We start from the raw sequence: 27136 nt of genomic DNA on the forward strand, positions 1-27136 counted from the left end.
TAGAATATTTTCTTTTTAGTAGAATTTTATATAAATTTTTATCTTTTATTGTCAACTTAAACATTAACAAACATGAATATTTCAATATAAAAAGGACAAAAATTATGGTTGCCTATAAACACGTGGAAGTGTTTTTAAATTAACAACAACAAAACTGTCTCATTTTTCTCTGTCCCCTTTAGGTCTTCCTTCTACTCTCTTCTGTGCATTTTTAAATGTTTTATTGATTGTATTTTCTTTCTTTTTTATTTTTTTAAAAATTTATTTTATTAAAAAAAACAGAATTTTTAAAAATGAAAAAAGAAAAGAAAAACAAAACAGAATAGAATGGAACATTGTCAAATGCCCAGCAGAACATCAGGAAGGATTTAAAATGTATAACAATAAATTATCAGTTCAAGAAAGGATGTATAATAATAGAATAAATTACATTCATAAATGTTGATATTTTTTACTTCCTTGTAGGTTTTTCTTTTGTTATTTGCTATGTACCTTTTTTAATTTCATCCTTTTTTCCCCTTTCATCCCCTACCCACTTCCCCTAAGCAGGCTATAGTTAAGCATATATATATATATATATATATATATATATATATATATATATATATATATATATATATATATATATATATATATATATATATATATATATACCTGTCTATTTTTTCACAGCCCCTCCAATAATTATTTCTTCTCTTATTATCTTTAATAATCTGATGAATATTTCAGAGTTGTTTTAATTTGCATTTCTCTTATAATTAGTGATTTAGACCATTGTAAAGTAGTCTAATTTTTTTTCCTTGGTTCATAACCTATTATCATTACACCATATTTATTTCATGTATCCATTTAAAACTTATTATAGTATATGATGGGTCTAGTCAGCTTTTCTTTAGCCCTTTTAATATATTTTAAGTTTTTCAACATTGATTTCTATAAGAGTAATAAGTACATTCTCTGAGTGAATTGGGGAAAGGTGCTTACTTATAAATACAAACATAACTCCAAGTTTTGTAATGCTTCATCTCTTTCCACTTGGTAGAGTGGAAGCCCTTTCATGGATTTGGGGTGGAAAGGGACCTTATATCTACATCCATTTCCCACAATTTACAAGTGAGAAACCCTAGTTCCCAAGTGCTGAAGTCAAGTTCTTTGAAATCAAAGTAAAGTCCCTGGGAAGAAGACAGAAAAAGGGTATAAAAAGCAAAAGAGAAGTTTCAAACCTAGATCCAACCATACTTCTCACATTTCTGGTGCTTGTTTCTGGGTTCTCTTCTCCTCAAAATGTGCCTTAAATATAAATGTCTGATAACAGTATCTAATGGTGTTTTTCATTTAAGCAGGAATTATTAAAATAAAGAAACAAGGTTTCTACAATGGATTTTCAGGCAATAATATCTAGGTATGGTGGATATTGGGGAATGAAGGAGAGATGCCTATTCATAGATATCAGGTTTAGACAAGTTTGAAAGATAAAGCAATATTTGCTATAAATAATGCAGGATTCAAGATGTAACCATTTGAAAGCTTCCATTAAATATTACCAGCACCAGAGAAAAACATGAGCTTACACATGCATAGCTCTTTTTGCCCTGTACACAATTGAACTAGAACTAGCTAATTGAATTTCTAACAATGAGCTGGAATCCACATTAGAGTCAAAACTATGCAATGCAAACTGTTAAATAATACTATTAAAAGGGAATGATAATCCCAACAGTCTTAAATACAAATCTGATAATGCACAATGTAAATAATAAAAAGCAAAAACCCAATTTTCATTCAGTGAACTTTCAAACATTCTGTTGTTTACATTAAATTAGCTTTTATTCTGAATACTGTAATGTCATTGCAGGCATATCTTGTACCATAGTTATTGTACCTCAATTATTACCTTGAGATATGAGCATGAAATCATTTACTTGATCCATTTTGTAATCAGCTAACAAATAATTTTCTAAAAATAAAAAATAAAAATCACAAGAAGACTACAATTTCTACCCTCCCCTTCCCCAAAATGACTCAAAACTATAAATCTGTAATAAAATCACAAATAAATAATGTTCACTTGTGATTAAAGGAACTGCCAGTCACCCTTAGAGAGGAAGGAAGAAGGACAGTCTAATAGAGGAGGGGTACTCTCATCAGAAATATCATGATGCTAAACACTAGTCTAAGAATGAATTGCAAATTTCATTTTTGCCCTTTCCCAAAAGAAATGATTAGGAAGGAAAAATGTAACCATGAACATCAAGATCACTTAAAATAGAATATTGATGAGGAAATCAGTCCAAGGGGCAATATTTTTTTCTTTTCAAAAATCTAATCAGTAGAGGATATAAAAATATTTGTTCTGGGTTTCACATCAATTTTTCTGTTATCTTCTTATAATCCCCCAGGGCTATCCTATATTAACTTCAACAAAGAATTCCTGTATTGTCTTATAGGTCTGCACTATTACAATGACAATTTGGAAATTTCACCAAATGGTATATCTCTTTTAAACTTAAAATGCATCATTTGCTCACAAATCCTGTACTGTCAATTAGAGAAATTGTTGTAGCCATTTCTATTACACATATGTGGTGATCTGATCCATCAGGGAAGTAGGTACAAGATGAAAGAATTCCCCATTACCCTCCTAAAAAAACTTCAGGAAATATTTTTGAAAGTGCTTATTGTGCTGATAATTTATAGAGGAGTTTTAGTAAGTATTTTGGTAAAATAAACTAATATTTCCGCAGAAATGCATAAAATCTAGACCCCATGGCTGCCTGATCAGCACAGACCTAGTTATTTACCTAATTTTGTGCATAAAAATAAAAGCCCCCACTGGGAGGTACCCTGCTTCTCTTTCCTGGGTATTTTACACTTAGTCAATAAGCAATTTACCCCCAATCTGCTACCAGTGCCCCAATCTGCAATACTACTGAGCCTCTCAGGAGTTAATATTCAATTTTCTGTGAGTAATCAGTTCCAGATGTAGAAAGGAAGTCAGTGTTGTAAATCAAAGGGGAGAAAAAAAATCCATCAATAGAAGACCCTGGATCAATAAGTTACTGACATTAGATTTTCCCATGTTAGTAAACATGCAAGCATTTTCCATATACTTACTAAGTCATAAAAGGGCATCCAAAGCATTTTAGACCATCTTCTAGGTCAGCCTCTTATTCCATAGGAGGCAGAATTAATACAATGTTCTGAAGTTCAAATCTTTATCCCATAAGCTCATTTAAAGTAGAAATTGTCTCATTATACAATAATAATAATAATAATAATAATAATAATAATAACTTTTGGGCAACTAAGTGGTATAGTGTAAAGAGTGTTAGGCCTGGAGTCAGGAAGACCCATCTTTCAGGGTTCAAATCTGGCCTCAGACATTTGCAAATCACTTAATCCTGTTTGTTTTAATTTCCATTTCTCTAAAATGAGCAGGAGAAGAAAATGGCAAACCAATCCAGTATTTTTGCCAAAAAACTCCAAATGGAGTTACAAAGAGCTGGATACAACTGGAATGACTGAACAATACCTTAAGAATTGAAAGGATTCCTGAGTCCAGAAAGTTCGAGAAACATTGCACTATACCATGACACTATACAAATCTAAACAACCCTCATGACATGAAATAAAGAGACTACATAAGCACAATGCAACCAATTTTAGTAATTATCTCAAACTTAAATAGAAAAGGAAGCTGCTAAGCCGAACATAAAGATGATCACAGACTGCACAGTGACTTAGTTTTAGAACCTAATGTTATTTTTGTTTTGTTGTGTTTTATATATTTTGTTGGAATTTTCCCAATTACATTTTAATCCAGGTCAGGCCACAGGCAGGAGTGTTGTGGACCACATGTAGCTTATGTGAAGGTGTTTAACATCTTTGATCTAAGGCATGAATGTTTCAACATATGGAACCAGTAGATACTATTGTAGGACCTCCCAAAAGACAGAAGAATTGATTCCCTGCCCTTTCCTGTCAGCTCCAAGGATGGAATACTATTCCTCAGGAGGATTAGCCCCTGAATATTTTCCTTCTGGACAGTTTTGACAACTAGCTATTGAATCTTATCATCATAATTCCTCATTTCTTTAGGCTACAAGGTGACAAAAGGAAAAAAAAAGAATAAAAATGACTTAGGTAACACCCAATAGAGTTAAAGACTTTTCCTACCTACCAATACCTACTTCTTTATCATAGCTGTCCTTTTTTTTTTTCCTTTCTAACACTGAAAGCAAAACACCATCTGAGTATTGTCCTTTCAAAAATCTTCTTTTGTCATTCAATCGACCCATTTATCAAGTGGACCAGTCTGAGGTCAGAAAGGACTGAGGTCAGGAAGCAGCCTTAAACAATTTCTAGCTGTGTAACACTGATTAAGTCATTGAAGTATTTTGCAATTTCCTCAACTGGAAAATGGGGATAATTATAGCATTTACTTCTTTTGAAAATGTTGTTTTGAGAATGAGATACTACTTGCAAGGCATTTAGCATAAAGTTTAAAACACAACAGGTGATTAATAAATGTTTGTTTCCTCTCCTCTTTCCCAGGTACTGGGAAAGCAAAGAAAGGGAAAGATATGGTCCCTACCATTAAGGAACTTAACTTCTAATGGGGAAGATGACATGCAAAATAACTATGTTCATATAAGAATTAGCTGGATAGATATTATAAATGGAATTTTTTATTGTTATCTCTTGTTTTTCCATCATCTCTATTTCCAAATATATCTCTCCCTACCACTCTCAAAAGTCACATCTTGTAACAACAACAACAAAAAGAATAAAGAAAAAGAGAATCAATCAAACAAAACTAAGGGGCACATCAATCAATACTAACAGTATATGTCATAATCCTTACTTCTGCAAAAAGAGAAAGAAGATGCATTCTTCTCTTAATCAAGGTCAGACCTCATCACTGAAATTATAGTATTTCGTTTTGGGTGTGTGTGTCTTTTAATAGTAAGTCCATTTTAATTCAGCCTACATTTATTATGCACCTACCCTATCCAAGGCACAATGCTGAGGCACAGAGTCAAAACTGGCCCTTCTTTAGAGGAGCTTACATTTTATTGGACAAGACAAATAAAGGGAGGGAAGGAAGAATGGGAAACTAAGAAGGGAAGGATAGAAAGGCATACTCATCTTCAAAGCAGAACTCTGAAGCATTGATTTTCTGGAATGTTAAATGTGTAGTAATAAAGTGTAAGCTGCCATTTGATCCTCAAAGGATGTTTTTTTGGTTACCTCTCTTACGTTGTCTGCTTTAAATCCTAGACCCAAAAAAAGTGCTATGAAACTTGAATGGGAGTATTTTTCCCTCCACTAAGTAAGGAAGCCATTCATTCCTTGAGACTGAGTGGATGCTTTCCTCCCACTGCCTTGCAGTCCATCCTATGCTCTAGTAGACTACTGTCTCCCACTCCAAGACAGACTCATATCTTTCTTCAAAGCTCTTCATTCACATGTGGTTTGCGAAATGTTGTGGGAACCTTAAGGATGAAGGGAAGTTTATTAGTAAAAATGATTGTCAGCATGAATATTAATAACAATATTATTAATAGTCTGAAGTTATTTCCTCTAGGCACTTGACTCTTGATTATGAGGAGTAGAGTGGCTTGGGACTGACTTAAGGAATTTATGCCAAAAGACCAAAGTCTTTTGGCACTAAGTTATTAGCTCCAAGTAGGAGCGAGCCCTGCCAGGGGCCCCGTTCTGTCCTAAAGCATGACCAGTAAATGTTGTATAATTGCCAGTCTGTGATCTCAATCCAAATCCAAGAAGGAGGGAGCTCCTATGTCCTTCCAGCACCACATTCAGCTGGCATCATACTTTCTAGCTTTCAGCCTGTCTGCCAATGGTCCTCCAGAGCTCTAAGCTTCCCCTTTGATCAAATAACCAATGGAAAACTATTCAAAGTCTACCAGTATACTTTAAAATGAGTAAATGCCACGATGGTGGATAGCACTGAAATTTCCTGAGACTGAAAGGGCAACAGCTGTCACATTTAGGTTCTTCCTTTAATCCAGTTCTTTGTAATCAGTTAGTTCAAACAGTCTCCTTTTTTTTAGTTTGTAAATTAAAAATGTCCCTTTCAACACTAGAAACCATCCTTTTAGCATTTTTTAACGCTGTGGTTTCTGACTAATGGCATCTTCAATTATACATAATTGAACATTTTGCTATGATCTAATGGGGCCTATTACTCACCAAAATGGAACCAGTCAACAGTAATATTCCCCACAGTCATCAATTACTTAGCCTTCATTCATCAAGGAATACCTGTTGGTATATACAGGTGCTAGTGAGAAATTGGAGCTACAACATATCCTCTCTATACATATTGTCTTGCCAATGATTTACTTGCAGATTTTAAAAGTCAACTTCTCTTTGGTCATAAATTAGTAGGTGATATTAATTTAATAGAAGATAGAAACCCATTATTTTTACCTAAAACAGAATTGGTCATGATTAAAAGGATGCTAGCCTTTTCTTCACTTCTTACGCCTAAACAAGGCTTAAATTACAAGAATTTTCCTTTGGTTCTAACAAACTCTTTCATAAAAGGACAAAAATTTGAAAAGACCAGGACATAATGTAAGTTCCTGGAATCTCAATCCCAAAAGGTCTTTAGAAACAGAATTTATCAGTATCTTTCACAACCAGCTTAAGTATTCAAGGAACTGAACCATGAGATCTGCCAAGTTCTCTTTCTAGCTTAGTGATTTAATAGCACAGATCATTATTTCCCCATTCTAAACGCCACCCCAACATTTGCCTTCCCCAACAATCTAACCCACTTTGCCATTTTTGCTTTTGAAAAATAGTGCAGGAACAACTAGATGGCACAGTGAATAGCACACTGGCCCTGGAATCAGGAGGATCTGAGTTCAAATTCGACCTCGGATACTTGACATTTACTAGCAGTATGACCCTGGTCAATTCAATTAATCCTAATTGCCTCTTCAAAAAAAAAAAAGAAAAGAAAATACTGTTAATAATAATATTAATGTCCATTTATCAGATATTCTCCCAAACTTTCATGCCAAAGGGAAAATTGCCAGGCTACTCAATAATATACGAGCATATCAATATTTAAGAGTTAGAAATGTCATTTATGTTGTGAAAGATTATTCGGGCTCATTGAAGACTATCTGATCCCTATTACAACTACAGGTTTTAAATTACTAGTATGTCACTCTCTCTGTCTCCATTAATATCTTCCTTTTCTTCTCACTCTCTTCTCCTCTCAGTACGTGTTTCTCTCTGTCTGTCTGTCTCCCTCTCTAGGCCTCCCTTAGTCCATTTGTTCTGTCTATCTGTCCAAGACTCTCCCCTCCCTCAGGCTCTAGACCTTTCTTGGCTTTTTTTCTCTCTCCTTCCTCTTTCCATCTCTTCCCCATCTTAAATTCACATTTCAAACAATAATTAAATTATCCCATCACTGGACTTATAAATAATGACATACAGTAATTTGAAATACAACTTTGACTGGCAGTAACTACATTTGTGTTATTCTGTGATGTGCTGTATTATTTTGAAAAACAAAACACAACTAGTACTGTCCATGATTCATTCCAACTATTCTTTCTGAAACATTTATAGGCATTTTTTCTTTGGACCATATACAATACTATGTTTAGTACTCCAAAATAATTCACTGAAGTGTTGACTTATCACCAGATCTGTTGACCAGGCAGCAGATGGCAAAATATATATATAGCTTTATTTTGGGCCACAATATGGTACAAACAGTGCAATAAATTTACTATTCAGTAACAACAGCTTTGCTTGGCACCAGTAATGTTAACATTGCTGATGGAGGCCATTCCCTCACAACATAAAAGCTGTCATAGACCCAATTATTTAAACAATAATGCAGAATTTTAATAGGGTTTATGGCTAAAAAGAAACATTAATGATGAATAGATCCAACTCTCTCATCTCACAACTGATGAAAGAGATGAAGAAAGGTAGAGGCTTGTCAAAGCCCACACACATAGACCATTATTAATCAGGAGAGCTGGCTTGTGATCTCAGGTGGTCTGGGTCCAAATACTGTATGTTTGTGTTGTTTTTGCCTTTCTTTATGTTTCCATTCCATAATATATTCTCTGGCACATAAGGGATGCTTAATAAATGCTTGTTGACTTGACATCATACTGCCATGTGGCTGCTTCTTCCTTCTCAGCAATGCATAATCAAATTTTAAGTATATAAAGGTGTTCATAAGACTAAAATCTCTCAGGGAAAGAAATAAGAGCAGGACTGTTCATATTTGAACATCTATTTTTATTGTTGTCGTCCAGAAACAATCCCTCCTGATGCCCTCCCAGACCATTGGGAAAAGAAACTCTAAGCAATAAAACTCTAGAAGGGAAATTTGGTAATCATTCAATAAATGCTTTCTGGCTCATTTTCTAAAGGTCCGTAATTTTCTTCTGATAATATCAATTTCTCCTTTAACCTTCCCTTCCCCTACCTCTTCAACATCAACTCTATGGCCTTCATAGCTAAGAATGGAGAAAGGCTTTCAATGATCCATTCTTCAGGTATAAAATAGCCCATTTCTTCCTTTACCTGAAGTTTGGCTACATGTAAGAAAGAAAAAAGAAAAGGAAAAGACACGAATAAACTAACTAGATAAATGGGCATGTAATCAATGTAATAAAAGTGCTTATTATCTACTAGTACAGAGGTAAACAGCAAAAATGAAAGTCTGTGACTATCTAACAACTACAGTTGCCTTTTTGTTGTTTGGATATTGTTATTCTTCTTCAGTCTAAGGTTATATCTCAAATAGATTCACTTTCCAAATAAGGGAATGCCCTATGTTAAAGAAATATGATCTGGTAATTTCTAATGGGAGAGACATACAAATAAAACAAATAAACAATGTACAGGATAAATAGAAAATAATGGTGAGAGGGAAGGCATTAGAATTGAGGGATGGGGAAAGGCTACCTATAGAAGATGAGATTTAGTTATGGCTTAAAGGAAGCCAGGGCAGCCCATAGGTGGAGATGAGAGAGAACATTCCAGGTTTGAGAAACATCCAGGAAAAATGTCCAGAGCTGAAAGATAAGAGTATCTTGTTTGTGGAATAATAAGGAAGCCAGAAGAATATGGGATAGAGAGTAAGATGTAAAAATGAATGGAAAAGCAGAAGGGAGTGATGAAGGACATTGAACACCAAATGATTTTGCATCTGATCTAGAGAAGTAGGGAACCTCTACAGTTTATTAAATGCCGAAGGAGAGGGAGTGACTTGGCTGAATTAGCATTTCAGGAAAAGCACCTAGATGGTTAAAATGGATGTTGGTTTGAAGTGAGAAGAGAAGCTGGACAGACCCACTAACAGTCTATTGTTAATAGTCCAGGTGATGAGGGCTTTCACCAGAGTGGTAGCAATATCAGAAGGGAGATGGGGAGGAGGCAGTATTCAGCAGATATAATAGTGAAATGGACAAGCCTTGGCAAAAAATTGGATGGGAAATAAGGTGGGGTAGGTGAAAGATAGTGAGGAGGCACACCTAAATCATAAGCCTGAGGGACTGGGAAGATATTTATTACCTGTGCTAAGAACCACAGACCCAGCCAGAATTTTTTTTTTTATATCTACTGATAATAATGACCTTTTTCCCCACACTGGCAATTCTTTGAGTCTATAAATGTTACTTACTTCCTTTTTACTGACCAACTACCTTGAAAATTCTTCAATTCCAGTACCCCTGATTTAGGGACCTTTTTTTATTTACTGAACTGATCCACACAAACATACAAGTAAATAACCAAACCACAAGTTTCAATTATTTATTTAGAAAACGAAGCAAAATTCAGGCAGGAAAACTGCAAGGAGACAAGTCCTATGTTCACTAAGCAGGTTTTTGGATCAATGCTAAATTAAAACACCATTCAGATGTAACCAAATCTGGAGTTCAAAACCCAAAAGAACAGCCCAGAGTCTTGATAATGAGCCTAATCCTCTGATAAGCATCTTCTTTCAATTGCTAAATTTACCTTCAAGAGAAAGGGCTCATATGTGCCAGCTTCTACTGCTGAAATCAGGAAGTTATTAAATTACCAGATGCCAGACTCCTTAGAACAGAAAGAGAAGAGTCTCTTTACTAGAAGCTGGATCCTAAGTTATCCCTAAGAGAAGGGGTTGGGAGATAAAGCAAGAATCAAGGGCATCAATTCTTTTTTATATCAAAACTATTCAGGTTTGAGAGACTCAGGGAAACTTTTAAAAGGAGTGAATCTGTAAAGCATGGAACTCTGAATTCAAATATTTACATAAATTCGTAATTTCATTTTAAAATCAGTGCACCTGCCCCTCAAGTCTATAGATTACATTAAAACAACCTGACTTTACCAATAAACCACATAGAAATTATTTTTTAAATGTGGATGAATCCAGGGCTTTTTTTTTTCCCCAACAGAGCTTCCCTATCCAGCCCTGGATTTTTTTATTTTTTATTTTTATTTTTATTTTTTTGAGCATGTATGTGTACAATAAACCCAAATGCTTTCCATCACTAAACTAAGACCACTGGGAAACAGGACAGAGATGATGACTAACTGTGGTTGTTGTGAAACACAAAGCCAGCTGATCAAAACCTTGAAGGGCCAACAAACCAGCAATTGTCAAGAAAACACACAGCCCACAGAAGGGAATACTGAAGAAAGAGCACTGGCAACAGCTTGGGGAAGCAAAAATGAATATAGACACAAAGCAGAACAGAGGCAACTAAAAGAACTGAAAGATGCCAGTTTGGATGGGTTGTAGGATTGATTTGGTTGTGAAAGATTTATTTTCATTGGTTTTCTGGTGCAAAGGAGACAAACACAGGTCCATAGTCTATCACTAATTCTGTAAATCATGAAGATAGCCCTCATCATTTATACAGGCCTCTGATATTACTATCATCTTATTTGAGCCTCAGAATAATTCTGAAAGATAAGCACCATAGATATTATCATCCATATGTTGCAGATAAGGAAATTGAAGGTCATAGATGTTAAGTCACTTGCCTACAGTCTAGGCATTAACATAACACTTTACTGCAGTGAATCAAAAATTCATTGTGGATTCCACTACCTCCCCATAACTTATCTGGAGGCTTCTCTACTCTCCTGTCATCCACCAGGGAGGGATTTTTATATAAATTTATTATGTATTTATTTATAAAACACCTTTTCTTCTAGCTGCTCTATCTTCAGGTAAAGCATAACTAATCAGGGGTAACCCAGGCATTTTTCATTTCATTGGGGTTTATTTCTTATTAGATTGAAGAATAATAAAGAAAGGTAGGATAATACTGATCATTATGATAATATTATTAGGTAATAATGTTATTATAATCATAATTCTCACAAATATCATTTAGATAATACTGTAAAATTTGCAAAGTGCTTTACAAATACTGTCTCATTTTATCCTCATGACATCCCTAAAAGGTAAGTGCTTGTTTTATAAATGAGAAAAGTAGGGCAGATGGAGGTTAAATGACTTTCCCAGAGTCGCACAACTTGTCTGAGACAGGATTTTAATTCAGGTCTTCTAGCCTCTATGACCATGGCTCTGTCCACTATGCAACTAAGCCCCCTCCCCTTCCTTCATACACAAAAGGGCTTCCTCCTTCTTGATAACACTTTAAATATAGTCAGAAAATTGCCATAACTCCTGGGATTTGACAAATAAATAACATCACTCCTCTAGACACCATATAGATTAAAATCGGTAGAATATAATAAAAAGAAATGAGGCAATGCCTAGTTTGAGGATACATAAAAAAGTAATTGAAACTAATATCAACCATTTTCACACTGACCATGTAAGGATCATATGCAATTCCTTAGAAAGAAGAAAAGAAAATTCAGACACCTAAATCAAAAGGCAAGAAATTGCTGAAGTTTGGAAAAAAGAATATGACTACATACAGTCAATCTAAGCAAAAATCACTTTGTACAAAGGACATATGAAATATGGGGTGAATGAATATTGCTGATATCTGTGATAGAAGTACTACTGCTTACATCAATTCACAAGCTTTTTAAAAAGAAATCTAGCCTTTTTGAAGTTGAAGCAGGAAATGACCAAAAACAACAAGCAGTCTTTGATTTAAACAGAAAATATCCTAATGACTAATTCCATATCACTTCAGCCTTATTATTTGGGCAAGCTATCAACAATTTTGATATTTTACGAGAAACCATTTATGGTCAATAAGTCATAGAACAATGGCTAATTTAATCTAAACTGGAAATGCAAACAATAAACTTGTGAAAGACCCTTTTAATCTACTAGTCACTAATAGGTAAAAATCTCTACATATGATAATCCCCAAATAGTTCATCTAGAGGCATTTAATAAGCATTGACTGTGTGCTAGGGAGTGTCCTGAGTGCCAAGGGATACAAAAACAAAAAGGGATCCTGACCTCAAGGAACTTACATTCTAATATGAACATAAATAATTAAATATGGAATATATACAAAATAAATACAAAGTATTTTGGGGAAAGAGACCCTAGAAACTGATGAGAAAAATAAGCCTGGATAATGTAAAAGGAAGAGCTTGAGCTAAATTTCAAGGGAAACAAATGAATCTAAAACAAGTAGGTAAAATAAATTCCAGTCACAGAAGGCAGTCGATGCTAAGGAACAGAAATAAGAGTTGACTCATCATACATAGGGAACAGCAAGTTCCTTGAACCACAAAGCTTATAAACAGGATTAATGTGAAAAGTAGGAAAAAGACAGGCTGTGAAGAGCTTAATATGCTTTATATAGGTGTTTATATTTGTATTTTATTCTAGAGGTAATAGGGGAGTCAGTGTGGTTTATTGAGTTGTAGGAAAGGCTTTTGCAATAGTCTAAATGACAAATGATAAATGTCTCACCTAGGATGACAGAATATGAATAGAAAGAGAAAAATATAAGAGCTATTGGCAAGATTTGGATGTGAGGGAGGAGCCAAAGAAAACGCCAAAGTTGAGAACTTCTATGACCAGAAGGATGGTATTGCTCTTGGCAGTAATTGGAAAGTCTAAAATAGTTAATGGAAAAGAGTGACATATGAATTATGTTTTGCATATTTGAATTTGAAATGCTTATATGACACCCAGTTTCAAAGGTCTACTAGGCAGATAATCATGAGGGCTAGATATATAGACCTGAAAGTCACTTCCATAGAGACTAAAATTACACCCAGGAGAAGTGATGATACATTAAGTAAAAGAATCTTGAGGGTATGACTCTAAGGAATGGGCATGACATGGAGAACATTCCAACCAAGAATACTGAAAAGAATTATGAATCAGAAAGATAGGAGAACCAAAGGAAAATGATGTCATGAGAAATCCAGAAAAGAGAAAGTATCCTGGAAAAAAAGCTGATCAAATATGACAGAGGTCAAAAAAGGATGAGGACTTAGTAAAGACTCTTCCCAATTTGATAATTAATGGATCATTGGTATCTCTGGAGGGAATAATTTTAGTTGAATGATATAATCCAGATTTCAAAGAATTTAAAAGATAGTGGGAAGAGAGGGGATGATAGTACATAAACAACCTTTTCAAAAAGTTTGGCTAAAAAAAAAGGAAAAGAGATGCAAAATATTGTCTAGCAAGTATAGTAGAATCTAGTGATGCTTTATATAGACAGAGGAGACCGAATGTTTGTAGGCAGCAGGAAAGCAATAAGTAGATAGGGAGAGAATGAAAATTAGAAAAAGTACATGATTGTGGGACAATCTATTGGAGAAAACAGGAGTAAGAGGTGTAATGACTACATGTAGAAGAGTGATTGCCCTCAATCAGGAAAAAGGCCATTTCTTCACAAACTAGATTAAAGGACAAAGGAATTGTGAGATGACAAGGAAAGAAGAGGAAGCTCGTAGCAAATGATCTCAATTTTCTTTATAAAGTATTAAGTAAGGTCCTCAACTGAGAGAGAGGAGACAGAAATTCAATGGGAGGCTTGAGGAAAGAAAAGAAGTTTTATAACAGAAGTTTTAAGAGTGATGGTTTGGTCTCTGAGGAAAATGGGACTATATATAAATGCCAAAGTAGTACATTAAATTTCTCATGTAATTTATTAGGTTTCCTCACCATGTATTTAGAGATTCTGGTTTATATCTATCCAAGATTACCAAAACAATATTTGTTAGGTACTATAAACATTCTCCACAAAATATTTGCTTGGTTAGTGGATTTTTAAGCAATATGGAATAAACTTATGTTCTTGTAAATTTAAATTTGACATATACCTTGCAGCATCAATAATGGAATCCCAAATTTAATTGAATTCAAGGATATATTATAGCTTCTTTTAAGGATATCATGGAATTTTGAAAGAAGTAATTAACTGAGTTCTAAGAAATCACCAAAAATGGTTGATGTAATTCTTCTAATGGTGTTGTTGGTTACATAAAGAATAGCAACATAAAGTAAACTATAAAGAAAACAGCACTTCAGGTTTTTAAAATATATTTAGGGCTTATAGATTTGCAAATCATTTTATGTTACTTTGCAAGTATTACAATCATTGTCCACTTTTTAACAAATGAGGAAATTCAGATTTAGAGATAAAACGACTTGCAAAAGGTCACTCATCCAGCAAGTTACAGAGTAGAAAATCATATATTTTGTTAAGTGATATATTACTAAGTATTATGGGAATTGAAAATACATCCATGTTGAAAAACAAATTAAGCTCTGTCTCCAAATCTACAATTTAAGGTTGGCATTTTAAAAATATGAGCCACAGAGACCAAGAATCACATGAGAGAGGAACTGAACCAAAATTTTAGCTTGACAGCGTGCTTTCACATTTCAGCATGCATTCACAATAATCAAAACATGTGACTATTTTAAAAAAAATATTAGAGATTTAGAAAGATCTTGGAGAATGGTCTTTAAGAATACAGAAGAGTAGGATCACAGCATTTTTAGAGCTGGGAGGAATCCAAGTTATTATTCAAATTTGCTCAATTTATAGAAGAGAAATTTGTGTCCCAGGAAGATGAGATGGTCATATAGTTGGTAAGGGAAATCAGAATTTGAACTTGTGTCTTCTGATGCCAACTTAAGTGATCTTTTCACTGTACCAAAATCAATAAGTTGTACAAATAAAATGTGTCAACTTTAGCACAAGTCAAAACTAACTTTAAAATTATAACAAACATGGGATAAATATGAAAACTATACTATTAATCACAGAGATATCATGACACATGCCCTGTACTCCATGGACCATCTTTCATTCTACAAAGTATTGCTACTGTCCATTGTGCTGAAGTGTTCTGTGAGCATTTGGACACATAACCAATGGAATCTAGGGAGCACATGAGATTTTTCTATAAGCCAAAGTTCTGGTTTTCATAGATTTCATTACTCTTATATGGCATCATTGGATAATCTCTCTGAAAATCTCAAAGTAAATATTAATATGCAATAATTTAAACTCTTGAATCAATACTTATAAGCTTTTCTCTAAGCAATATATTATCCTAAAAAAATAAACTAAGAATCCAAAAGTCTGAGTTCTAGCCCTCAATCTAGCAATGACAACAGTGATCTTAGGTCACTTAAGGCTCTTACTTTCTTCAAACTCGTCATATACAAACTGGAAATGCAATGACCTGTCCCTATCTACTAAACATACACACACACACACACACACACACACACACACACACACACACACACATAGATAGATGGATAGATAGATGGATGGATGGATAGATGGTGGACAGATGGATGGATGGATGGATAGATGGATGTATTTCGTACTTAGAATATGTACTGCATAAATTCAAAATGCTGTAAGCACTGAATACAATTGGAGAGCCCCAATATCCCAGCAAGATAACAAAAGCATAAAATACTAACCTTCCCATAATCTGATTCAATGATTATTTGACTCTTCAAATAGAAAGGAATATTTAAAAGAATGGTCATTACTTTCAGTAAAAAAAAAAAAAAAAAGCAATAGTTGTCAATAGCTAATTCAGTCTGTGATCATAACATTTCACTTACATCCATATAAACATGCTTTCCCCTTACTGCCAGAATTTTACTTTTCTAGAGCAACAATAAAGGTTGTTCCCTGGGACTCAGATGGATAACAAATGAGAAATCCTAAGAATTGTTCTTGATACTCCCAAGGTCTTAGAATGCTGGGGGAAAAATATTTTCCTTATATTGTAACTCAAGGGTTTCTCTGTGCATACTGGCTAAAATTCTTATGTTTCCTGGCAAAGTGGCATGGGGGGCTATACCCGCAGGTAACCCCTTAAGTGAAATCAGATTAATATAATATGCAAAAGAAGTTTTGAATACCTTTATAGGAATTTGATGTCATTCCCTTTGTGCCTCACAAGCAAAAACAATGGAGTCAACATCATATTTTTTGAAAGCACTCAAATATCAAAGAAGATAGTTTATACTTATTTCCAACACAACTCTTATATCAAGTTTTATGTGATATGAAAATAATCTAGATTAAAAAAAACCTGTGAATGCCTTTTGAATGCTAAGAAAACATCAAAAGAAAAAACCTAAAAAACTATTGCTTCTTATTCACACACAGTGGTAAATCAATCCAAATCTAATTTTTTTTTTCTAAATTTTCATCAGAAACACAAATTCCTAAAAGATAAATCTAGCTATTCTCAAAATACACTATATAATGTATGTGGCCAAAAAATTTCAAAGAATAATGGAACATCTTTTTAATAAATTTTTCTCTTGAGTGATACTGGAAGGACCAACCTTTTTTTTTTTACCTGAATTTATAAAGGGATCACAAGAGAGCAAATATGAGTTACTTGAAAATGCATTTTGAACTTGAATTGTGATGTGTGCACAGTATTCATTTCCAACTTGGAATGTTCTTTTGGTTTAAAATAAATCATTTAAGTCTCTTCTTTAATTTAAGAATTTCTATTTTCCTCCCTGTCCTTTTTGCCCACTTTCTTATAGCTAGCTAAAGCTCACTCACACATCTATGAAACAAAACCAAAATATCCTATTCAAACAAATGACTACCATATCACCTGCTAAGTATAAATGCATTTGAAAGAACTAACTGAAATAATTCTCTTTTGGACTAGTTTTAGTGTACTTGAAAAAGCAATTCTATCATTAAATATTCATAGACATTAGGTTAAGATTTTTGATCAAACTGATAAAGCAATCACTTCTATGTAAAACTCAAACTGTGACTGCATTTTCTTTCCAACTGTGACAACTCAGTTAAGGAGGCTCTGCAAATAAGACATATGAATTGTATATATTTTTATAAGTTTACTCTTCTACCAACATCTTCCCTGTTAGCCTTTTCTTTTAAGGTTAATTAAAATTCCAATAGGATAAACATTAAACATGCATTTCTAATTCAGTAACTGAAGCTCTTCCAAGCAACAGAAAATCTAATAAAAACTGACCCCTTGTTGGCAAGAGAAGCTACCAAAAAATATCCCTCTCAACCAAAACCTTACTCATATTTATTTCAAATATTGCACTCCAACTCCCCCCATCATGATATTATCAGAAAAAGATAAAGTACAGATTGAATTGACATGATATGCCTTTGAAGTAAGTGCATAATTTAGACACAATTTTATCATGCTCCACAAAGCCATCAGGGCTACTGTGAATAGCTAGAACATAAAACAATTAGCATATAATTCTACTCTGTACAATCACACCATGAAAAAGACTAATTCTATGCACTTGTAGACTATTTATTGTCTCATACAGATTAAAAATGTTGTATTTAGTTTTGTACTGGGGTCTTGCCAACCAACTGTATCAGCAACCCTGGGCAGGACTATTTTCCTCTCCAGCTTTTTTCTTAAGCAGATTAGTTTAGACTTCTTTCATTTTAATGAACCTTGTATGGATCAGGAGCACTGGGCTGGTTTCAAAGGAGAAGACAAAAAAGGGGAAAGCAACAGGTTTAGGGAAGTACTCTATATGAATTCTCATTAGTCTAAGCTAATCCACAGTTATTAATCATGACCAGACTTTGAATACAAAAGCAAGATATTACTAACCTTTCACTCTTACTTAAAAGCTTCTAATAACACGTATAAAAGAGGTACTTTATGTAAAAAAATGATTGTACTAAACCATCTTCAACAGGTACAAAATTTTAATTGTGTTCTCAGTTGAGCTATGCCCATTTTCTGGCTATTCCCCCTGACTAACACTTGGTAAATGCAAGGGATAATTTTTGTGTTAGACTTTGAGTGAGGAAGGCAAGTCACTTAACATCCTCTAGCCTCAGTTTCCTCATCTGTAAAATAGGCCAGTAATTAGAACACCTGGCTCAATTAGAGCACAATAATCCCAAGAACTATTTTAAGGATACAAATGAAATATTGCATGTAAAGAATTTTGAAGATCTTATATAAATACTAGCTATTAAGAGACATAAGCCATGTTAACTGGCCATCATATCTGTGATCTTGGTTGTCTTCTTTTGCACCAAACAATAACCAATTCATTTTTCTGGCCACAGACAAGTTATTAGTCTCAACTTTACAAAAGTAGACTAAATCTCATTTGTGTTAAGATGAGTTCTAACTTCCAAAGAGCAGAACTAAGATCAAGGAATGGAAATTATAGAATTGCAAAGTTAGGCTTAATATAAAGAAAAATTTCCTATCAATCAGGCCAATCCTAATAGTAGCTAATTGGCATGGATATGGGTCTGGGCCTGGAATAAGGAAGATCTGAATTGCAATCTAATCTCTGATACTTCCTAGCTGTGTGGTTCTGGGCAAGTCACTTAATCTTTGTGTTCTTCAATTTCCCAAACTATAAAATGGAGATAATAATAGCTCCTACTTCCCAAATGTATTAGGAGGATGAAATAATAGTTATAAAACACTTAATACAGTGCCTGGCACACAATAAGCCTTAATAAATATTTGTTCCTGAGATATACCAAATCAGTTCCAATAGAGCAGTAATGAATTGAACCAGCTACACCTAGTGAAAGAATTCTGGGAGATGACTATAAACTATTACATAGAATTCCCAATCCCTCTAATTTTGTCGGCCTGCATTTTTAGTTTCCTTCACAGACTAATTGTACACTATTTCAAATTCTTTCTGTACAGCAAAATAACTGTATGGACATGTATACATATATTATATTTAACTTATACTTTAACATATTTAACATGTATTGGTCAACCTGCCATTTGGGGGAGGGGATAGGGGTAAGGAAGGGAAAAGTTGGAACAAAAGGAGTTGCAATTGTAAATGCTGAAAAATTACCCATGCGTATATCTTATAAATAAAAAGCTATAATAAAAAAAATAAATATTTCTTCCTTTCCCCATTCCTTTCAAGTGGGATGCCTCAGGAAATAAATAGTAGTTCTTCCTCAGTATAATCTTAAAGGCAACAGTATTGGGGAGGTTCTAGGTAGAATTCTTGTTTAGATATGGGTTGGACTAGATGATTCTGAGACTTGGATTTTTTGAAGATCTTTAGAAAATATTCTTTAAAGGTTTTTAAGTAATTCCTTCTAAACATTTATGTAATAAAATAATAAAACATTTGAACTTGCAGAGACTAAATTCCAGGAAAGCCTCTATCCAAGGATTAGAATCTTATTCCTATGAGTAAATAAGGGCTAGAAAAATTAAGGGACTAACATATGTTATAGTTTATTATCCAATGTGTTCATAGTGACTAATGTGGAATTTGCAAGAAATATAGAATCACTTGCCTTAAAAATTCTCTGAGACTAGGGATCTCCCTTCCAGTGGGGTGTTTGGGTTGGGCCTTCCAAACCATTACCCTCATATTCAAGTCAGATTTTAATTTATTTGTCCTTCAATTCACAATTATTAAATAAGGAGATATTCACTTCAAGGTTCAGACATAGAATCTGGCTTCTTCAAATTGATCCATTTAAACAGAGCCTTCAACTTTGAAATACATCAAATTTACAATAATTAAAAAAACTAGATCAGAGTCAGCCTGACATCATAAAAAGCGATGCTTATGCTTATTATATTGTTTTAACCATGAATGTTTTCCTACTCCCATTCCTCTATTGATTAGAAAACCTCCTATGGTTTGAAATTAACACTTAAGCTAGCACCCACAGTATCCTTTTGAGACCAGTATGAAAATTATCAATTAACAAATTATTAGGATACTTTTAACATATTACAATGATGGTCCTATTAGCATGAGACTCCATGAAGTTTTGTCACAAGGATTCAATGTGATTTTTATGTACAATAAAATAAAGGAGACCCGCTTAAAGGTCCTTATACATAGGAAGCACTCAAATATTTGTTTATTTAAATGCAAAACTGACTTCCAGCTAAAGTCCTTTACCTGCCAAATTTAAGGAACTACTTAATAAATAATAATCCCTTATGTTTGCAGAGTTCTCACAGCACACAAATTGATATGGCTAACAAAGTAAGAACCATGTTTCTATAATGCCAGCAGGCTGCTACTGAATACCAAAAACTCAAAACTTGATTAAACAAGTTTATTTACATTTAACTTTCTTTGGATAAAACCGACTAGTAAAACAGCTTAGTTTTAATTTTAGGGTTAAACAAAGTGACCTTCATGGTTCCTTCCAACTCATTACCCAAAACTTGAATTTAATAATCAATGTCCCAACAAGTAGTCATTTATCCAACACTTAAACATCTCCAATGATTGTGAACGCAATACCTCACTCAATGACCCATTCTACACTGCTTTAATTATTATAAGATTCTTCCTAGTATTGAGCAAAAATCTACATCCTTATAATTTCCATCTAATAATCCAGGTTCTGCCTTCTGGCATGATGTAGAAAATTCTGATCCCACTTCTCCATAATAACTCTTCAAGAATGTGAAGATAGCTACCATGTTTCATCCAAGCAATCTTTTCCATGGATTTTGCATTCAGCATCTTTTCCATATCCCTCATCATGGTGGTTATACTACAATTTGTTGATGTCCTTCTCAAAATATAGTTCACTCAGACTGCAGTAGGACTATTGAAAATAATAGTTTTGATTTGGATGGTAAATTTATTAATGCAATCTAAAAGTTATAATAGTTTTGAAGAGGGGCCTCATTCTTATATTCAAACTTATAGTCAAAATAAACTCTCTTTTTTATATGAATTACTATTTAGTCACATATTTCCTTCTTATACTTGCTTTTTTCATGCTAGGTACAAAATAAATTCATGTTAAAATTAGGTTTCAAATATGGATCTTTGAGAACTGAAGATTCTGAAACTGTCTTCAACAAATGAACCAATCTTCCCTGGTTATATCATCCCCAAGTTTAAAGGGCATATTATCTATGTTTCTGTCCAAGTCAATGATACAAATGGAATATGGAGTAGGCCTGAAGACAGGCCTGATGCATCCCATCAGAATGCCCCATCCAGATTAGCATTAATTGTTTAACTGATGCTTTTTTGATCTGGCCAGTCAGTTATGGATCAAGCTAATATACAACTAACTAACTAACATTTTTATATGCCATTCCACAAGAATATTGAGAGAGAAATGTGCCAAATGTCTCACTGAATGTAGGTGTAATGTATTTTCTTATTCATACCAGAAATATTAACTTGTCAACAAAGCAAATGAAGTTAGTCTGAAAGGATTTATTTGTCCTTAATAAACACTCACAGATTTTAATAAACACTAAATTCCCACAAAGCATCAATAAATAATTTGTTCTAGAACTTTGTTAGGGATAGATTCATTAGTTTGCATTTTATAGAACACACCTACTTCCTTAAAACAAAATCAGGAAATATTCAACCATCTGCACTACTAGGTATCTCTCCAGTCCTCCAGGATTCCTCAAATATTAACCAAGATTCAGCAGTCACTTCTGGTTACTCTTTCAGATTAATGTGATACAATTTATTCCAAACGTGATCAGAAGATATTTAATAAAACTTGTTGCTTTAGAATAACTAGAGATTCTTTTGCCATTTCCTCACTTGTCCTGAGCTTCAACTACTTTCAAACCAAAGGATGAAAACTTTTTTATCCTTTTCACTCTGAAGATCATTCTTCTGGATAAATAGGGACAAAATATAACCTTATTCTCCCCTACTTTTGGCTATTAATACCTAGGTATGGGCAAAATACCACATAAATTCCTGAGTAATTGGTCATAACATCAAACTTTCAACAGAATTCAGTGATGGTACCTTTTAAGTGGGTGTGGAGGGAAATAGCTGGTGAATGATAAAATATTTTTGTTGTTGTTTAATAAGTCATAAAATATTTAACAAGCAAAGGCCATACATCAGAGAACAGCACTCAATTAGTAGGTCAGAAAATATGGCTCTACTCCAAATTACTCTATTAGCTAACTACTTGACCTTAAGTAAGTCATTTAACTTCCAAGACTGGGTTTTCCTACAAAATGGAGACAATATCTGCCATCGCTATCTACTAGTTTTACTTTGAAAATCAAAGAGAGAACAGATGTGAAATAAATTGCAAAAAGTACTATACAAGATTCACTTACATACCCTTATATAAAAGCTTTTAAGTTCAGTTAATAAAATTCCTACTTTAATCATTCTGATTCTACTAACAACTTCAATAATTACCCAATAACAACTTCAATTATAAAAGGATGCAAAAATATAAAATTACAAGTGAAATTCTATGACAGTGATCTTCCATATTCAGAGGCCATATATGAAAAGTTTTGTTTCAGGAAAATTCATGCAAAATCACTATAAATATTTACCAAAGTATCACTCAGTGGAAAAGATGCATTTTTTTCTTAAAAACTAAACAAAAAAAAAAATGCTCCAGATCGAGTGTTCCAAAAAGTTTAGAAACAGAATAGTATATGTTTTTAGAAGTTATAGAAATATAGCTTAATGATAAGTGCTTCCTTTGAGAAGCAAACTGCATCCCCTGTTCTCCCCAAGAATAGTTCTCTAAGTAATATATATTAGGTCAAACAATAATAAAGAGGAAAGAAACTTAATATACTGTGGTTCTGTGCCCATGTAGACTGAGTTTGGAGCTGGACTTCTCATTTTGAAAAAAACTGAACATTGTCTTGATTCTGAATTAAAACAATAGTGACAAGCAAATATTTCTTAGCTAGATCTACTAGAAAGAGCTAAAATTGGCAGTATGAAGAGAATGGCATTTCTAAACATTCTCTGAGCACCATATATCAATCCAATTGGAATGTCAGGGCAAAGGTTTTTTTTTTATTATTATTTCAGTAATTTCATTGTATTATATGATTTCATAACATTTCAACAATATTATAACATGTTTATGAATTATTTAAATCAAACCTTCTCTTACATATCAATTCCTCAGGGGGAAAAAAGATTAGCTCATCTTATATGAGTGAAATAAAACCATGTTTCCAAACTATTGATGTTGAGCTTTTTTTAAATCTTAAGAATGGATTATGAAATTATTCTCCCCATTTAAAAAACAGTACAGATTGCTTCTCACTTAACCAGCACGATACAGAGTTGCCCTTCACAGACGGATTCCCACAGGGCGGGTGTCAGTGAAAAGAGGATAAGCAAGACTAAGCAATCACTAGATCTAAAAGATTTTGAAACCAAATCACAAAAGCCTTGAAAGCGATGACCCCATTGGCTAAAAACTAGAAGCAGTGGAAAGCCGCACAACCCAGACTAACGACTCATGTGGGAATGCAAACCTTGCCCTGCTAAGAGCTATGAAAAAGACAATCGCTTCCTGACAGATGCTGCCAAGTCCAGTCCAGGGCTCAGCCAAAAGGGATCCTTTAGTCACGTGACTGTTAACTCTTTCACTTCCTTCCAAAGAGGATTTTGATTTACTTTGTTTTAACGAAACTCAACTCCCCCAAACAGTGACTTTCTCTCCATCTACAAAACACAAACAGCTGAGGCATACCCCCCCCCCATTCCCATCAAAGGCAGGATAAGGGGAGGGGGCTGAAGAGGGAGAGGGAAGGATTGACAGAAAAACTTTATTCCCCTACAATACAAAAGAACAATGGACTTCTTTAGTCTGCCAACTTAAGGTTTCAGTAGTGGGAATATGAAATGAGGGGGTGATTCCCAAAGGGCTGAGGTATTGACAGAACCCACGAAAGGAAAGGGAGGGGGAAGGGAGTGCATAAGATTAATGGAAGTCTTATAGGAATATAGCTGGGCAGGGAACTATAAACCAGGGAAAGTAGGATGCTGGAGCCTTGAGGACAAGTGAAACACGAGCACGAGGAAAGGATAGTTTTATTATGTGTCCCCGAAGAGATATTTCTAAGCACAGGTGGTTGTGGGAAGAAGAGACTAAGGAAGGAATGAGGGGCAGGTCAGAAATAGCAGGTGCAAAAATTCCAGAAACTAGGAAATGACAGGGCCCAGAAGTTAAGACTTGGGGTTGGAAAAGAGAAAGGTTTAGAAAACTCCCAGGAAAAGCAAACCATGGAGCGGGAAAGAGTGGCGGGAGGCGGAGGAGTAGTGTGAGAACACGTGAAGAAAGAGCCCGCGCCATTCGCGGTTCCGTTTCTGGAGCCCTTCTCTATTTCTCCTAACCCGAGGCACTTCGTTGTTCGGTGGCGGTAGGTACCCACCTTTCCCAGTAGGGCGCTCCTACTAGCTGCGGCAAGCTCTCGAAGACTGGCGGCTGCGCTGGTGCCCCCGGAGATGGTGGCGGCTGCGGCGGCTGCGGCTGGGTGATAGGCTGGGGACCCCGGGGCATTGCTTCCTCCACCCACTCCTGCTGGGACAGGACCGTGACCTCGGGCCGTGGGGCTATTCCCGTTGCTGCTGCAGCTGCTGCTCCCACCTCCCCCGCCGCTGCCTCGGGGTCTCTGGCGGATGCCATCTAGCAGCCTGACGAGCAGGATGTTGGCAGGCAGTTCATCCACCCCACAGCCCACCAGGATGCGACACTCGGGGCAGCGCAGCTCGTGGCGAGAGCAGACGATGCTCTCTAGACAGCGGCGGCAGAAGGTGTGTTGGCACGGAAGCACCTTGGCAGTAGTGTCCAGACGTTCCAAGCACACCGAGCACTCCAGTAAATCCAGCAAGGAGGACTCGTCCATCTCTTCTCCCGCTGCTGCTGCTGCTGCCGCTGCTGCCGCTCGCCTCCTCCTTCTCTCCCCTTGCCTTTCCTCTTCTCCTTCGTTCTGCGCCGCAGCGGCTTTGGAAGCGCACAACCAAGACGCTCCTAGGAGCATGGAGTCCGGTGGTGGCGGCTGCAGACAACGCAGCAGCCCTAAGTCCCGGGTACTGTGGGCCTGCCGCTGGCAGGAGGCATCAGTGCAGCCACCCTCCAGGGGAGACGCAGAAAAGGGGACCCAGCCAACTTCATCCACAGATTAACAGCGGATGTGGCCAGGAAACGCTAGGAGCGAAGATCAATGGGGAAGGGGGAGTTTTCCAGCTCCCTCCCTCGATCTCTGGACGTGATGTCACCACCTCCCCTCTTCCCAAATGTTCTGGGTCCCGAAGGCTACAGGAGCAGCAATGAAAAAGTGGTGCAGAAACAGCCCTTCGGACCGGCTTCAGGAGTTACGCGCTCTCAGGGGAACCAATTCTTACTAAGCTCCAAGCCAATACCTCACCCAGCCTTGCGGCTAGATCTCCGACCCCCCACCCCCAAGTCCTAGGACCTCCCAAGCAAGTCAGCTGTCCGCCAAGCAGAGGGCAGGCAGACATTAGGATAAGATGAGCTACACCTGTCTCCCACGCGTATCCACGGGTGGGGTGGGGCACAGAGGGTAAAATCAGCCGGGGGGAGAGGGGGGCTGACTTAGTGGGTTCCAAAGGTTCAGTGGTGGTCCAGGGCGCCAGTGAGGTATCCTTCAGACGGAGGAAAGTAAGAAAGCAAACGCTGAAGCAACTGGACCAGCAAGACAAGAGGAGTCTCAGGAGCTTTGTCAGAGCTTACCCACCGCAGTCCTGCCAAACTGTACCGCCTCCGCGGCTTCTCCATGGGGCTTCCCACCACCTGATCACAGGTCCCTATCGCCCATCCACCACACCATCCCCGGAGCTCTTAGCGTTAGCTGGATCCTCCCTTTTCCTCCAGGAAAAAAAAAAAAAAAGTACACTGCAAGCTAGGACTGAAACAAACTGTCAGGGAGTCAGTCACCTTCACTGCAGGATGCTGGGGACACAAGATGGGTGGAGGTTAAGGGAAAGGGCAAAAATCCACTTCTTAAAACAATAATTCCTTCCTCCCTCTAATTGATTGGTGGCAGCCAGTTATCTACCTTATATAATTCTCCCGGAGTCATGAAAAAGAAAGATGGGGAGGACCCTTCAATTCTCTCTCATCCCTGATAAACTCTCTTTTTCCTATCGATTATCACCATTTTCTCATCCCCAGTAGAAAGCTATTTACCGTGGAACTCAGAAATTTGGTCAAGCTGACCTGAAGCGAAAGGGGTCATAAAGTTTTGTCTGTGTTGTAAGAGTCCTTGTCTTCATCGCTGGAGTCTGTTGTGATTGGGATTTGTTTGTTTTGTTTTTAAGAGAGACTTGGGCCGAGGACCAGATGCATAATTCCAGACCGCTAACTCCCTAGAGCATCCTAAACCTTCTACCCTCTGCTCCTCCAGAGGAATGACAGCTCCAACGATGCCCTGGGATGCTGCTGCAGCCGTCAGGGCTGCTCCAGCTAAGCTTGGAATTAGCACTGGAAGGGAGAGGTTCCTGAAGTTCGCACTGGCTGCGCAATTCACCGTGCATCTGTTCTCCAGGACAGTCTACGCACTTGACCTCCCGGCTCCAGACCCGTCTCGGCAGCTGCTTGAGCAAAGCCTCCGGCAAAACTGCAGATCCTTCAATGCTCTGTGCCCTCTTGCTGCCCTCAGTGCCCAGCAGGGACACACTGCCCCTCCTCTGACTGAAAGCGATCGCCACAGAAACTCTCCGTGCTCTCCCACATCCAAAGAAACGCAATTCCAGTGATTGAGATGTCTTGAAAGCCTCCAGTGTCTCCCACTGCAACACCTCTTCACTCCTACTCGAATTTCCCTTTGGCTAAGAGAACAGGGATGAATTGGGGGAGGCAAAGAATCGATTTCTCCTTCCCGACCCCCCGGCTCAGGAGAGCGTCAGAGCAACGGAAATACGTACGGG

General features: G+C 36.2%; 1 protein-coding gene across 3 annotated transcripts in view; it reads right to left on the minus strand.

Moving 5' to 3' along the window:
- The window catches only part of SH3RF3 (SH3 domain containing ring finger 3), a 564609-nt gene extending 538528 nt beyond the window's left edge, over positions 1-26081 (minus strand). The window contains exon 1 of one of the 3 annotated variants that reach the window (XM_074299631.1): positions 24619-26081. In XM_074299631.1, coding sequence (XP_074155732.1) covers positions 24619-25227 — 609 coding nt within the window. In that variant the 5' untranslated portion in view covers positions 25228-26081. The remainder of the gene's footprint in view (positions 1-24618) is intronic. The other 2 variants (XM_074299630.1, XM_074299632.1) reach the window with 2 other exon arrangements.
- Positions 26082-27136: the final 1055 nt, after the last annotated feature.

This window comes from Sminthopsis crassicaudata, chromosome 3 (genome assembly GCF_048593235.1).
Source record: "Sminthopsis crassicaudata isolate SCR6 chromosome 3, ASM4859323v1, whole genome shotgun sequence".
In the NCBI taxonomy this organism is placed as follows: Eukaryota; Metazoa; Chordata; class Mammalia; order Dasyuromorphia; family Dasyuridae; genus Sminthopsis; species Sminthopsis crassicaudata.